General features: G+C 41.5%; 1 protein-coding gene across 1 annotated transcript in view; it reads right to left on the minus strand.

Annotated features, from left to right (window-relative positions):
- The window catches only part of LOC123022905 (histone deacetylase 9-like), a 228,648-nt gene that overhangs the window by 17,484 nt on the left and 195,123 nt on the right, over positions 1-16,041 (minus strand). Inside the window, exons 9-10 of the mRNA XM_044429032.1 lie at positions 2,403-2,525; positions 355-565 (exon numbers count right to left, since the gene is read on the minus strand). Of these exons, the coding sequence (XP_044284967.1) occupies positions 355-565; positions 2,403-2,525 (334 nt within the window). The remainder of the gene's footprint in view (positions 1-354; positions 566-2,402; positions 2,526-16,041) is intronic.

The raw sequence follows: 16,041 nt of genomic DNA on the forward strand, positions 1-16,041 counted from the left end.
TCTGGAAACAAGTAACCATAGTGGCTTTCAGTTGAAAGCTGATCAGCAAAGTGTATGGTTTGTTTTTATTTATTTTCCTGAGGGGAGCTGACATTGAGAAAATGGGCTAAATAAATGTTCAGGGAAAAAGCACCAGCTTTGCAGACAGAAAGAGCCAGTTTCAGTTCTTGACATCTTCAGTTACAATGATTTGCTAGTCAATATTCTGGATGACACCCAAAAAAGTTGCTGTCAGGCAAAATAGACAAAACTGGTCTAGATGGGTAAGTTGTCCAGGCTAGTATATGGCAGCTCCCTATGGCTGTATACAATTAAGGCCCTGCTTAGCACTTTAAAAATGAAGTTGATGCTTACCTGTAGTCAGGAGTTTCTGCTGCCTCATTTGTTCCTTCAGTAATAAGTGCTGGAGAAGAGCCTGGTGGCTGCTGTTTGGCTTTCCCTCTAAGACAATGGGCTGAGGAGCCGAAGGTGACGAAATGTTTCCCCTGTACTGTCCAGGCAGCACCACTCCTTGTCTGATTGGCTGGGCCTCACACTTTTGTTTTTCTTTGTACGGTGATGACACCTACAATTAGGCAATACAGAGTAGACATATTAAAAAAAACTTTCCAAAAACAGCTGATAAATTTATGTAAAATGACTTAGAAGCATTCCACTACTTGCACAGCACATGCGAACATCAGAATTCAGTGCAGATCCCGGTCTGGGTAGCAAGGGTTGGATCTAATCATGTTGCCGTGCAGGAGGAAGGGGGGCCAATGGTCAAAGGGATATCCCCTGCCCAATGCAGCACCTCCCAGTCTACTCTGGAGGGTTCAGGGTATGATTCATGATTCATAGGTTCATGATCAAAAGTTTCAATGACTGAGCATAAATCCTATTGGATGAGAGGACATTTCCTCACACAATGTCCACTCCAGGAGAATGCTAAAAAGTGGTATGAGTTTGCGGTACAGTGATCTTCAAAGGGGCAAGGCAGCAGGTGTGGGGTTGCTTAACCCTCCTCATCACATTCTACTTCTCCTTTGTAATCCTCCTCCACAGCTGCTTTTCTCCCAAGTGAACAAATAGTTTTGGATAACAGACGGATGGGCAGTGAAAAGGAGAGGTTAGAGATGGAAGAGTTAAAATGAGACCAGGGAAGGGCAGGCTTGTTGGTCTGTGGTGTTCTTGGGAGCTGCACTGGGAGTGCAACAAAACTAGCACTTCAAAATGAGCTTGGTAATGATATGATTTATTGTCAAATGGGTTTGGGTCAGGTTAAGTTTAGCCAAGCCCATCCTGAAATGAACACTTGCCTGTCTCACACCCTGTTTAGCTGCTTAGAATTTTTGGGATGTAAAGCAGCGGCTATACTATGAGGCTCTCTCTCCATGCACCATGAATGTAGTAATGTCTTAAGCAAACTACTCTGGGGATTCTGGTCATTTGAATCCATTCAAAGTTATTCTAACATTGCTCAGGGAAGAAAAGCCCTCTCTAGTATGAACGCTTCAAATATGCAGAAGGGCAGGAATGAAAAAAGACGGTTATTTTCATCACAAGAATGATATTAGTAAAGGAGGTAAGCCAAAGTGAGACAGTTAAAATATAGGTGGGTTAAATCCTTTTTCTCCCTGCCACTGCTGCCAAGTTAAATCAGGAAAAGTTCTTTCTCAGCTATTTAAAGTATGATTTAAATTAGCAATATAGTTCACTGAAACCAGTCAGTGTTGAATTTATGTATTACATATTTATTTCAGATTTGAGCTGGCCCATAGCTAAATCCCTCAGTCCAACACCCATAATAAAAACAAATGCAAAAAAGAAATAATATAATTTTAAATGAAAATATTAAAAACGGCCACAACAGCTTCTTAAAAACAGGAAATATCAAGGCAATATAGAAAAGATCAATTTTAAAGCAGCTTTAGAATGTGAGAAGTAAAATAACCTTTTTAAAAGGCTGGAGAGAATAAAATTATTTTTGCCTGGCATGGGAAAGCCAACGAGACTTTCCCCAACAATGCTAGGGGGCAATCTCTTTAGAGAGGGCATTCCACAATTTAGGAGCCATTGCGGAGAAGCCCGTCATTGAATTTCAGTCTGTGGGGGCATTTAAAGCAGAGCATGGGAAGGAGTATTACGGAAGAAGCAGGTTTTTAGATACATCAGCCGCAAGCCATGATAGAACATAGGAGAAATCCAATGAATATATCAATGAGTAAGGTTGAAAATGTGAAACAGACAAATAACACCTAAAGGAGTCTACAAACAGCTCATAATGCAGAACTGATCAGTGGAATCACCTAACCTCATTTTAAATTTGACCTGAAGCAATAACTGAGAGAGGGAGATAGAATATAAAAGATACGTCTTAATAGTTAAAGCCAACGAAGATGCTGTTTACATCAACCACTTACACTGAGCTGTGTTTGCACTGCTGGAAGTCCCAAAGTTATGTTGGGCAATGACGGGGATGTGTAGAGACTCAAAAGGTTCATGGATTCTTCATTCATGAGAATGTGTTGTTGTGAAGCTAAATGCTGTAGAAAATTTAAGGAAAGAACATCACATTACAAGGTTGCTTCCATGATTGTGTCGTAGCACCAAAATGTAATTATTTCTGTTTTGTACCAGAAGCAAAGTCATGTATTCTGGTAAAATTCTAACTGCTCATAACCTTTAGGATTCATTTTTCAATTACATGATTCTTAAAACTAAGGGATAGAGAAATTTTGGGAGTTGGATGCTTTTTTAAGATCTCAAGGTCTTCTTTTACTTCTCAGACTGAAATTCCATTATTCTTAAAACTTTAGATGAGTGGAATATTATAGTCTTTTCACTCCTTTTATGTCACACAGTTCTAAGCTAGGCCTAATGGAGAGCATGAAGCTATTTTATTATTAGATTTATACCCTAACTTTTTTCTTACAATGAACTCAAAGTGCCTTATGTCATTCTCCTCCTGCTGCTCTCAATCTTATCCCCACGGCAACAACTCTGTGAGGTAGGTTGGGCTGAGAGCCTGTGACTGGCCCAAAGTCACTCAGTTGGCTCCATGGCTGAGTGGTGACTAGAACACAGATCGCCCGTGTCCCAGACCCATGCTCTTAACCACTACACCACACTGGCTCTCATATATCGGTGGCCCACCAAATACAATGCTGCCAACCAGCCATATGCAGCATTCCATCAGGCATACAACAAAGCTCCTGTTTATTCTGTCTGCTTGGAACTGGAAAAACTCAGGGGAGGTGTCAAGCACTCTGCAGAACACAAAGGGTGGGTTTGCACAGCATGGCAAGCAACCTGCATGGTTACTCAGGTCATTTTTTTTTACTATGATCCAGCTAACAGATGATCAAGTAATTTCTGCATTAATATGGTTTCCATTCTCCCTGCTCAAACCTCCTGCTAGCTGGATATATCCCAACTGCACTTACAATTTAATCCTAAAGTGCATTCTCCCCAGTCTCTTCTTCACTGGTCTGCACAGTTCCCTGGGTGTGTTTTGTATCAATCTCCCCTTCTGTTTTTCCTTCTTTTCCTCAGCCAAAGTTTGCTATGCATTAATGGATCTGCCCCATAGTCAGCAACATTTTCCTCCATGAGCCTTCTCCATGTCCAAGCATCTTTAGCCGCACTCCTTATCCCGCCCACCATCCCTCACTGAAGACTGACTGAGGCCTGTCCTTGTGCAGGAACCAAGAACATATCAATTATGTGTTTCTTTCCATGTATGCATTCCCAAAGAGAGCATGTGTGAGAGCAGGCTTTACTCTCCGTCTCCTGCACCATGCCTGCAGCCAGTGTCATAATCGGTTCTGCACCACCAGCCCATGAAGTGCACCCCATCCACCCATTCAGGATGTAGCGTGGAAGCATGTTTTGCTGTCAGCCCATCTGGCACTCCCTTATCCATGCCCTGCTCCAGCACCCTTTGCCCGCCATTATCCGACCTGTCACTCCTGCTTCCCTCATATTATTGCCCACAGGAAGTACCTTTGCCCACACATGCTACACTCTGGAACCATCTGCCATGCCTGAAACCTACCTTCTTGCTTCCATTGTCTTAGCTCCATTTCTGGCATCAAAAATGCCTTGGCTGCCTATCCTCCCTCCCTCATGTCTGCCTTGATAACAGAATCTTTCTCCTTCCTCCATGCCGGTACCCACTTTGAGCCTCTTCCTCACCTACTGCAGCTTCTTCATTGCCCAGCAGTCCGACTTTCTGACTCTGTTCCTGCTCAAGTGTCCTCCAACCCCCCTGCCTCACTGTCATCACACACAACCCAAAATACATGTCCATGGACCTTGCAGCAATCTGTTTGCTAACATGAACACAGCCTCTAGACATCACACCAAATCCTTCTCACAAGATAGCTCTATCTATAGCAAAACACATACGTTTTTCTGTAGTATCACAAAGGGTTTCAGTGTAGAAGAAATTTATTCAGAGAGGTAATACAGCATATCATATTTCAAAAATACTCATTGAACCTTTCTGTTGTTGGGAAAGCTCTGCTGCCTGAAAGCTGTGCTCAGAATCTCCCCCCGTCCCTGCCACCTGTAGAGCATTTTTCTGCATGCAAACATATATCTAACCTCTGGATGCAGGGCTACTTCTGCAACCAGACATGACATTTCCCATTCCCTAACATTGCCAAAATCTACCTCTTTTCCCTGTGTGGGTGGCTCCTCCTCAGTGAAATGCATGCCATGTAACCATTTACAACTCCCCTCTCCTTCTTCCTGAAGTTTCACAATGCTGCTGCTGCACCATAGTGCAATGTGAAAAAGGAAGAGGAGGATGTTGAGATGCAGAGCTGTGTGGGTAAGGGTAGAATGCAGAAGTTTCCTTTGCTGCCTTACACGCTGAAATGAAGAGAGTGAAGCATGTTGCTGTGGAAGTGAGAATAGGCAGATGCACTGTAGGAAGTAAGGACAATGTTGCATGTTGTACCAGCCAACATTTCACAGGAAACAAGCCACTCCTCAAAATGGCAGGAGGCATGCACACATTGTAGCTACAGGTGTTGTGTTGTGTTTGGAATAAGGAGAACTCCACCCTGCTCAGGAAACTGATGGTTGAGAGCAGATCACGTCAACACACCATGACTCTTGCTCTTCTTGCCTCTGATATCTGCATTCCAGCAGGAACTTCTGCCAAAGGGGGCACACTGAAGCATCCAAGAAGGAAGGGAAGGGAAAAGAAGGCAGGGGGAAAAGAACATCAAAGTCGGTCAAGGGAAGCTTGGTACAAGATAGGCTATCTTCTCAGATAAGCCCTCTTAGTCTCATGAGGCTCATCTACCTTTACATGCCACACCTGTCAATTTATGTTTAGATCTTCGGAGTCTTCTCCTGTGGCAAGGGATGAGGGCTCAGCACTCCCTCCGTTGTTAGGAAAAATAAAAAATGCACTATTCACTCCCTCTTACCCTGCATTTTTCTAATTTGGTGAAAGGTAGATTGCTGCAGCTTCTCCAGGAGGAATGCCCTTGCTACATAGACAATCACCTCTTTACGCTAGGCAGAGAGATAAGTGTATAGCACAGAGATGGGTAGGAATGCAGGTGGTCATAAAGGTAGCAGAAGAAGGACTGCTTAGCTGTTATGGATACTATCAATCTTTACAAGTCTATTTTGGATGGATGCCTTTTTGGGTTACTGCTTGTTGAGTAGCCCTGATGGTGCACCAGCCACTCTGAGTATGCTTCTCCAGTGCTGGGAAGTAAAGGATGGATCTAACAAAGGGATGGCTGGCCCTGCAGTGCTGAGACAGAAGCTTCTCATGGTGGTGGTGGAGGCATATGATGGTCTGGAGAGGTTGATGGAGGATGTGGCACAGAGAAGCACTGGGGGAAATGCATGCCCATGTGGGAAAAGACACACCTTCTGGAGGTGGAGGGAGTAGGAATTGAGATTTTCTGGATGGTACATGGGTCCCCTTCATGGGCCAGAAGTGCAGCCTTGGAACTTGGAAGGGAGGAGTCCTGCTTCCAGTAATAAGCCTGGCATGATTCCCTGCAATCAAGGAGAAGGACATGGGCTGTGGTGGCCTCCCCTGAGCACTAGTTGTGCATGACAACCTCAGTGAACTCCTTCTTGAGGAATGCAGCTTGTCCTTGTAGAGGGCTGGGGCACATGAGAAGACCCCCCACCCCTTCACCTGCTCCATTCATAGGTCAGTGAATGTGCCCAGTTCTTTTTAGGTCCAGAAGAAGACCTTCTGATGGCTGCCCCTCTGCAGTAGATGGGGTTTCCTCCAGAGAGGACTGATGAATAGGTACATGGGAGGCTGCCATATCTTGAGAATGTTGGGGAGTCCATGTTGGCATCTTCCTCAGTGTCCATTCCGCCTGGGAGCACAGGCACCCATGGTAGGGATAGAGCAGAATGTATCCTGCTGGCACCAGCTTTGCAGAGGCAGCTCCTGTGTGTGGTTCAAATGTTGACGGACTGACTTTAGGGTTAGTATTTGTACAGCAGATCTGCTAGGGAGTACAGAAGGCTCGTTGAAAGACCTGAGGTTTGTTGAAGACAACATACAAAGTGAGGAGAGTAAGGAATGTTGAATTTATGACAATAGTTTTTTTTTCAGAAGACACTCCCCTTTTTCATGACCAGTGTGTTGCCCATTTGAAGAAGTGACTTTAAAGATGGGGAGAAATGCTTTTGCCTGAATACAAAATGCTTTTGGCTGACAGATAGTGGTATCTGAGAGAACTGTAATGCACAGACAGGAGTGCAGCCAAGTCTAAGGGTGCTATTTCAAGGAGTGTGGCATACTTCTCTGCTGCTGGACATCTGGCAGAAAATAGAGAAGCCAGAGGGGGATGGGAGTGGAGAGCAGCCTGTAGGAACAAGGTAGGTGGCGCCATGTCTGTTGCTAGGCAGACTACGGTAGCAGAGGCTGTATGGCTGGTGGCTCTTCCAGTTGCCACTCTTTCCAGGAAACTCTGTGGTAGTTGTGTTGCCAGACCATGAAAACCATGCTCCTGGGTTCAGACATCATGAAAAATCATTGTGGTACAGAGAAACCATAGAACAAACTTGTATATTGTTGTGGCTTCTAAAAAAAATAATGTACTACGCAGAGAAAGGACAACCAAGTCAGGATGACACAATGGACAAAACTTTGTAACTTGTTGTATCATGTGAACCCAACCATTAGTGGATTGGGTCTAGCTTGGAGGAGCACAAATGGAACAGACCTGACATGGCTAGAGTTTGCATTCTATACAGGCAACAGGTCCTAAAAGTCTGCTTTAATGGTTCCGTTTTTGCTTGACATGCCTTATGAATGTGCTCCCTCCATTTGCAAACCATCACAGTCACTAGAGGACTCTGTGAATTTCCTCATCACAGAATCTTGAGCACTATCACTACCATTATGTAAACTGATCTCCTGTTTCCCTAGCACTCCAGTTATCAGAATGCTTCAGATACCTCCAAGAATGCTGAAAACAGATAATTAACATCTCACTATATTTGAATCATTTATACAATTGTGTGTGTGTGTGTGTTGTGTACTACAGCATCTCTGATCTTGACCTCTGATTTATATCTATGTAAAGACATTTACACTTTTAAAATACAACGGCAGGGTTACTTTTGCCATTTTCTTTTCTGAGATTCATGCTCTTCCACATGTGGTCTTCTATGGTTTCTTAAATTACCTTTCTGTTGTTGTTGTTTAACTCTTGCCTCACTCCCAGACTCTTTACACAATAAGAGCTACAAAAGGTCTTATTAGACTTCGGAACTCTGGCATGATATGGTCCTCAAGGGAACAACATCCTTGAAAAAGAATACCCTGTGTAACAGTATGACACAGTGACTGCTTTCTTCCCAAACAAAAAGCATATGGGACTCCAATAACAGACCACCTCCACGAGGGATCCTGTGCACTCAGGCTTTGACTAAAATAAATATAATAACTTGTCAAGCATGTTGTGGGGAGCTGTAGATTTTCCTCTGGACAAACCTGGGATATCAATTAATGTTGGAAAATACCTTGGGTTAATACAATGCAACCTCAGACTGTCACTAAAGAGTTGGGCAGCACAAAAACACAGGATGTTATTCCAAAACATAACCTTTCCATACAGTTTGTTTGGAGACTAAACTGATCACTGACATAATAACAGAATAGTATATATATGCCATCCATCTCCAGTCCCAGAATTGTAAAAGGAAATACACAAAACAAAGTCTTAACATTTATGTTACAGGAATAACTGCATTGCATCTACATTTTACTAATGTCCTGTTAAACTAGAATTGCCTTAGAGACTTCCTACAATGTTAAGTATTCCTAATCATATTCTCATGAAACAATCACAATCCTTCTTATCCTCCTCTTAATTATGGACATTGTGAGGGTTCTGAGAACATGCAAGTGCTACTCTACTAGTATGAATTAGTTAAGATAATTTTTGCTTGCACAACTATTATTAAAATGTGATATCTATACAAAGAGACAAGGATGAACTAGAATCTTTCAAAGAAGACAGAATATAGAGTTCCTATCTTTGAAATTCAAAACATATAGGAACTGCTTTTTAAAAGTTAAGTATGAGTTACTGATTATTAAAGATACTTAGATTTAAGTTTTCAGAACTTCATACAGTGTCACTGCACATCCAGTTATTTACTTAAAAATATTCAACTGGCATTTGGTTAATATAAAATGGGATTTTTCTGATGCATCCAGTGTGCATTGCTTTTGTTCTTGCCAATAAAGCCCAATAGCAGCCATTCTGACTTGGCTCCCTCTGGTAAGAATGGGAAGGCAAGTTCTGTGGTTTCGCTGGGGTCTAGTCACCCGCAAATTTGCTTCCTGGGCAATGAAGAAGCCACAGAACTTTACTGGTCTGAGAGGCAGGACAGGACAGGAAAGAGCTTCAGGGCAACATTGTACAATGAAAAGGGTGGTCATTAGGGAGGGACAGTAGCTCAGTGGTAAAGCACATGCATTGTAGGCAAAGGTCACTGGTTCAGTCCCCAGCATCTCCATATAGGACCGGAAAAGACTGTTGAAGCCCTAGAGAGCTGTTCCTAGTTAGTGTCTACTGATCAATGGTCTGGGCCCAGTATAAGGTAGCTTCCTGTGCTTCCTAGTATGATCAAAGTTGCCAACAGAAATTCTCTAATCAGTTCTCTAATCAGGGGTTGATTAATAGGTTGATAGTTATCCTCAATGTTCTTTTCTCCAAATTGCAGCCAATGGTTTATGGAATACAGTACAAAGCTAAATCCTTTTTACTCGATCACACTGATGTAAGAGCAGTCACCATGTAAATGAGGAAATGCAATTCACGTGAAGCAGTTCCTTAAATTGCACACTAAAAATTGAAAGCTTTAATACCTAGAACTGCATGTGTGGAAACCAATATATGTGGTTTATTTTCTCAAACAAATAAAGCAAGCTGTGTGTTACACTGTACATATTACAGGAAAAATAGCTTCTCTGCTCCCAATCTAATATAGAAGGACATAATGTTTCCTAAACTCATTTGTCACTATTAACAGAATATTCTTACTCCTGTTGCCTGTTGGAGAACCTTGTTTGTCTGTCTGTTTTTACAACATTTGCACTAAGTGTCATGATTCTCAAAATGACACAAATAGAATCAGATTTATCAATGGATAACCCTGTCTTCACATAGCATGGATTTTATGAAATGCATCTGGGCACTAACCCTAACCCTGCTGATCCCAGAGTATTCTGAAGGCAAGAGAACAAACATTTGCCTTACATCATCCAGGTTCAAAAAGCAGGTGCTGTGGATAGTGCTGAATACAGTCAGGCTAACATCCAGGTTTTGTAGTTGCTGGCTATGTCCCTCCTTAGTAACAGAGGGAGAGTTGGCCAGATGCTTATAGAATCTTCTCCCCGTCACCAGACAGTCCTACTAATCTGTTGCTGTTCTGGGGATAGAGTATCCTTTAGTTATTATATAGTGCCTTATTGGGGCATTTGATAAAAAGCTAATGCTATGCATGTTAATTCAATCCTATGTACATTAAGATAAAGGTCCTTCAATTCTCAGCATTCCCCAGCCAGCACTGACTTTTTCCCACTGTAAGATGCTTTTTTTCCCTGTCTAAGCATGCATAGGATTGCAGCTTCAGAGCACAGTCCTACACACTGTCTTGACAGCCCTAGGAGACTTTAGAATCCCAGCTCTGCCTTGGGACCTTGCTCTGAGGTCAGAACTGGGACTATGAAATTGGAGTACCCTGCCTCTGTCTGTGCAGCTGCACAGAAAGAATCTTGCTGGCTGCAACTCCAAGGTCAGAGAGCGACCTTGGAGATGTTGCTGGGTTACAACCAGCCACATTGGATTGTACTGTTAGTTGATTAACTCTATGACTTTGCTACCTTGGGTTCCAAGGTAGATGCCTGCAGCAGATGCCTGTGCAACCTAAGGACTTTAGGAGGGGAAGGATATGTTTTAACTTCTTGTTCTCATGCCATGGTCCCAGCACAAGGCAGCTCCCCTACCTGCTATTTGCATTTCAAGAAACACCTTAATTTGCACTCAGAAGAGAAGCCTCATTCTGGAAAGACCAAAGGAGGAATGTCTCTTCTACAAACGCCCTCCCCATCAAGTGTAAGCACTTGTAAGAAAAACAATTAATGCTTTAAAGATCCTCAGCTTGATTCATCTGTTTAAATTGATCAAAATACTTTTAATTAACTGATTAACATGGCAATCCTATGAACAAACACTGTAATTCACTGAGATTTACTCTCAGGTAAGTGTGTGAAGTCTGTATGTTGCAACTCTATACTGTTACTTTTACAGTATTTTTACTTAATGCCCACCAAATGCTGTTGGACTCCAACTCCCCTTAGTCCCAGCCAGCATCTTCAATGGTCAGGGATGGTAGAAAGCTGTAGTGCAACAATATATGGAAAACTACCAGATCGCCCCCCACCTGATCTATGTATAAAACAAGATTTATTTACTGCATGATTTCACCAAAAAAAAAAAAAAAGTTAAAAACAAACCCCAACAGTTTTGGGGAGGACTCCGGGGGATGGTGGAGGACAGGAAAGCTTGGAGGAATGTTGTCCATGGGGTCACGATGGGTTGGACACGACTTTGCAACTAACAACAACAACCACCACTCTAGGAATGTAATTTCTCTTAGAAGTCCCTTGAAGTTCATAGGATAGAGAAAACCCTAAGCCAGTGGTGGTGAACCTATGGCACGTGTGCCACAGTGAGCACGCAGAGGCCTCTCTCTCGGCATGCGAGCCCAGTCACCCCAGCTTCGCTTCAGCAGCTGAGCATCGGATGACAGTGCACATAGGCGCCATGCACACGCTCGGAAAGGAGTAGCAGCACCAGGTGATGACGTCACGAGTCACGACTCATTAGCTGTGACTCATCCGAGCTTTGCATAGCTGCTCAGTGTGCTGCCAAGGATATATATATTTGCTTGGACTGGCTATGAGTTGTTTTTTCTAAACTAAAACCTCAGTATTCAGGTTTTATTGCAGTGTTGGCACTTTGCAATAAATGAGTGGGTTTTGGGTTGCAGTTTGGGCACTCACTCTCTAAAAGGTTCACCATCCCTGCCCTAAGCTCATATTAGATGGAGGATAACCTTCCTACAATTGTTCCATACAATCTGCGTTTTTAAAAAATCTGCACAAAACCTATACTTAAATCTGCATCGTGAAGTTTTGTCACAAAATAAGCATTTTAAAAGTATTTTCTTGCAAAGCACATGATTCTAGCCATATTGTATTGTATCTTAAAGCATGCATTTTATACAACTTTTGATGCATTTCTTGGCCAAAAGCAACACAAAAATACCAGCAAAATGAGAAATCAGAAGAATAACCATGTTATATTCCACATATTCGTACTCTGTGTGGGACTGCCTTTGAAGATGATGGGCACTCCAATTAATCCAAAACAAAGCAGCAGAGCTGGGACCAGTTCTAGAGGACAAGTCACACTGGTCCTTTCCCAGTTGCACTGACTATCTGGTATTGCCCAGGCCCTATTCAAAGTGCTTACGTTAACATACAAAGCCCTAAATTGCTTGGGCCCAGGATATCTAAAGGAATGCCTGTCTCCATATACCGCTACCAGATCACTAAGATCTTCAGTGGAGGCCCTCCTTTGTGAGCCCCTGCTAAATGAAGTGAGTGGGAATTGGTGAGGAAAAGAACCTTTTCCGTTAATTGGAATTCTCTCCCTAAAGAGGTGTGACTGGCAACCTCATTATTCTGCTTTCCCCATCAGGTAAAGACTTTTTGTTTAGTATTTGTTTTTAGAATAATTATGGTTTTAGTATGCTGTTTTGCAGCTTGGTTTTATTGCTGGCTTATTTGTTTCCCTGTTCTATGTTTATATTAATTGGATTTAAATTGCTTCAGATGTTATAGCTTTAACCTTATGGTTTTATGGCTATGCTGTTCCTGTTTCTTGTGAGCTGCCCCGAGAGTCCCCGGCCTATGGGGCAGCATACAAATACAATAAATAAATAAATATTGGTGAAGTATGACTCCATCAATGTACTTTTTAGGGCAGGGCAAATGAAATCAAGAGCCCTTAGTTTTAATGTATGTGTTACCTTTTGAAATGTCTCATCAAGAAGGATATTCAGTCACAAAAATCTTAGTCAGTTAATTACATGGGTTTAAAATGTGTAACAGAGCCCCTAAATTTGTATGGATTTGCATATAAAAATAAACTCTCATTCAAAAGAAATATGTATTGGTGTTTTAAGAAAATACACAAATTATTGTGGCAAGCATCTTCTGAGAAGAGGTATGCTCTCTTCTCTGTTCTTTCGCATTTGGTACCTGCACTTTGGTTACTTATATTTTATATAGAAGTAGGGGGAGAGAGGGGAGGGAGAGAGTGAGCAGAAAAAGAGAAAGGCCCAGTTCACATGATTGTAGAGTGTTGAATAAGCCACAGTGGCTGAGTTTGCATGACACAGTAAGCTACAGAAAGTTGTGAGCCCTGTAAGTGTCAGTATGGCTTGCTAGGCTGTGTGAACCTGCTGCAGATGATTCGGCATGGTGCAGTAACCACTCAAAAGCCACTCTGAGGATCCATGGCTTATGGTTGGGTTCGCAACCATGTTCATAGGGGTCAGAACGGATTAACCTTATTTACATTGCACCTTACAGGATAATTTGACTTGGTCTGCAACCAATTCAGATCTCAACCAGAATCATGGAACGAATTAAGTTCGTGAACCAAGGTCCTACTGTACATGGATTGCCTTTCTAGCAATTAGTCAAGGCAATGTACAATTTTAAAAAGAATCAGAAATTCAATTAGCATTTTAAAACATTGTAAAACTATGTAATAAAGAGGAAGACCTTTGTAAATGAGCCCAACAATAACATAATTTTAAAAAGCCTGCTCCCTCTCACCCATGAATTAGGTTTATTAAGCAACCTAAAAACTGGACGGTCAGATAACCTTGAGAAAGGTGTTTCTTAATTGTGATATTATGGAGAATCCATTATATTGTCCATAACGATGGAACATAAAACAGAATCTATTCCAAAGATATTATTGCCCTAATAAGACTAATAAGAAAATGCACTTAAACACTATATTTTTGTCTGAATTAAACTTTCTGAACTGACAACATTGCTGGATGGATTATCTTCTGTTTTGAAATTCTACACAGTCTGAATTTCCTGGAACCCTATGCAGAAGAATATGAGTCAAACCCACCACATGTTAGCTATCAATGTAGCCTTTTAGGGAGTGGGGGTGGTTCAGGGCCAAAGAGAAGCTACTTATCAGTGTGAAGAGGTCACAAGCCTGCCCCTTGGATCAGAGTTCACACACACAATTAATTCATTATTAAGAAAAGTCACTGTTGGAGATTGAACTGGGCCTTCCAGTCTTCAGAGGTTATTGTCCTGCCAATGACCTGAAGAAATTATCCCATTAGCCCTATACCTGACAAACTACTTTCCCTTATGTCGCTCCTGCTTCTAAAGCAGAAGATTACAAAATTATGTACACTATAGTCTTGCAAAATCTTCCCATACATAATATCCACTGAAATCCCTAGGATTAATGCAGTGAAATACATCTACAACAGTAACAACATGGGTATGCCATAATAAATGTGTTAATTTATAATGTGGTACAAGACTGTCTCCATAGATGGAAATATTTGCATGCAGGATTACAGCCAGAAAGAAAAACAATCACCAGTACACTCTGCATTAATGCTTAGAGGTATTTTGAGATTTTTAAAGCTTGCATAAGAACACTATATTAAATCAGTCTATGCATATCGAAACTTGCAAGTATGCGTTTTGAATGCTGCATGTAAAAAGCTCATGGGTCAAAATAAGGACATAATATACACAATAGCTGCCTTTCCTTTTGCTACTAAATTAATCTGAAATACTAGAAGCAGAAGTAGCAGTGTCTTAAACATTCAATGGCATGAAGATAGTATTCTCTAAATGAAAATGGGATCTTTAATAATGATGATGTTAATAATTAATAATATTAATAAAATTGATGATATGCCCATTATAAGTTCTGTGATGGCGAGTCTGCGAGTTAGAAATTTGCATATTTTCACTATGAAATATTCCTCATTCCAGTAGTATCACAAGGAGACATAACTCTGTCTATGTGTCACAAAAAGAGACACGGAACCTCCAGCCCATTTGCTTGATACAACCTATTGTAGTTTTTCAGCCAACCTACCAGGTTCTCTCCAGTGTCCTCACCCTCCTCCTTCTATGACCAACATTTATTATCTTATATCAGCTGCTCAGAGATTGTGACTTTTGACTTCCAGCTGCAATTCTTTTATGTCCAATTTTTGACTGGAGTAGATAGTTTTTCCATGAACCCCCACTATATTTAGAATTTTTAAAAGCTCCCAGTGTTGCACAGGGAGGCTTTAGAGGGTCTAGTTGCAGCTATGGTGAATTGTCAGGGGCAGGTATATGTGTGAATATGTGTTATACGTGTCTTGTAGGTGTATGTGTGTGAGATAGAGAAATTGTGGGGGACAGGAAGAATGCATATGTGAATGGCATCTGGCCAATCACAGCAGAGGGATCACATGCCAGCAGCAGGACAATCCCACCAGTTTGGGATGTGGTCCTGCCCACTGTGATATAGAACCCCTGATGTGCTTGCGCAAAGCAAACTCAGCCCTTGGGTGGGGGACTTCCCAGCCTGATTTAAGGCATCTACATTTAATCCTATTCCTTATGATCCTATATGTGTCTACTCAGAAGAAAGTTCCACTGAGTTTGATAGCAGTTACTCTTATGATAGCGTGTATAGGATTGCAGTTTTCATGTTGACTGTGTACACTATTAAAACCCTTTATATGTCTTTTCACAGGGTGCTAAAAAGCAATGGACCCTAAGGAAAAGGGTGAAGGAGCCGGGTAAAATTAGAGGTTGGAGAAATCTCCCTTTGAATATTTGTTTTTTATGTAATAAAATGTGTGTTGGGTTTAGCAGATTAAAGGATTATGCTTTAGAACCTAGTCCAACACTTCTTACCTGCCCCTTTCCTCACAAACTTGGAATGTTGTGGACTCTTTAATGTAAAGGGTGAAGAGCCTACTGAAAGAAGCATTTATTCTGGAAGTTTATTTTTATAATAAATGGACCTGTATCTCTCTGCAGAAGCTTTTGTAACTTACTTCTTGTAGGAAGTGGATCTACTAAGACATGATCAAAAAAGCAGTTGAACATATTTCCCATTCTAACTGTTGTGACTTAGTTGTGAAATTCCCCTTATATACATAAAGATGAATTACAATTATTTTTATTCATATAGTATAATGTCAGAATTTAGCACTGGAATCTGTATCAGACCACTCAGTTTTCATCACTTTCCTGTAAGCATGTTTTCAACTATTTCCTCCCAGAAACCATTCATTTTTAAATAATGAGCAGCTATATGAGTGCTTTCTAGTGTTTCTGGAAGCATATTAAAACTTTGCAAAGGAGGAAAGACTATACAACCCTCAGGCATATACCACTCTAAACCTACATCTGCTCAGATGTACAAAGTA

This window comes from Varanus komodoensis, unplaced genomic scaffold (genome assembly GCF_004798865.1).
Source record: "Varanus komodoensis strain SLA01 unplaced genomic scaffold, ASM479886v1 scaffold2, whole genome shotgun sequence".
Classification (NCBI taxonomy): Eukaryota; Metazoa; Chordata; class Lepidosauria; order Squamata; family Varanidae; genus Varanus; species Varanus komodoensis.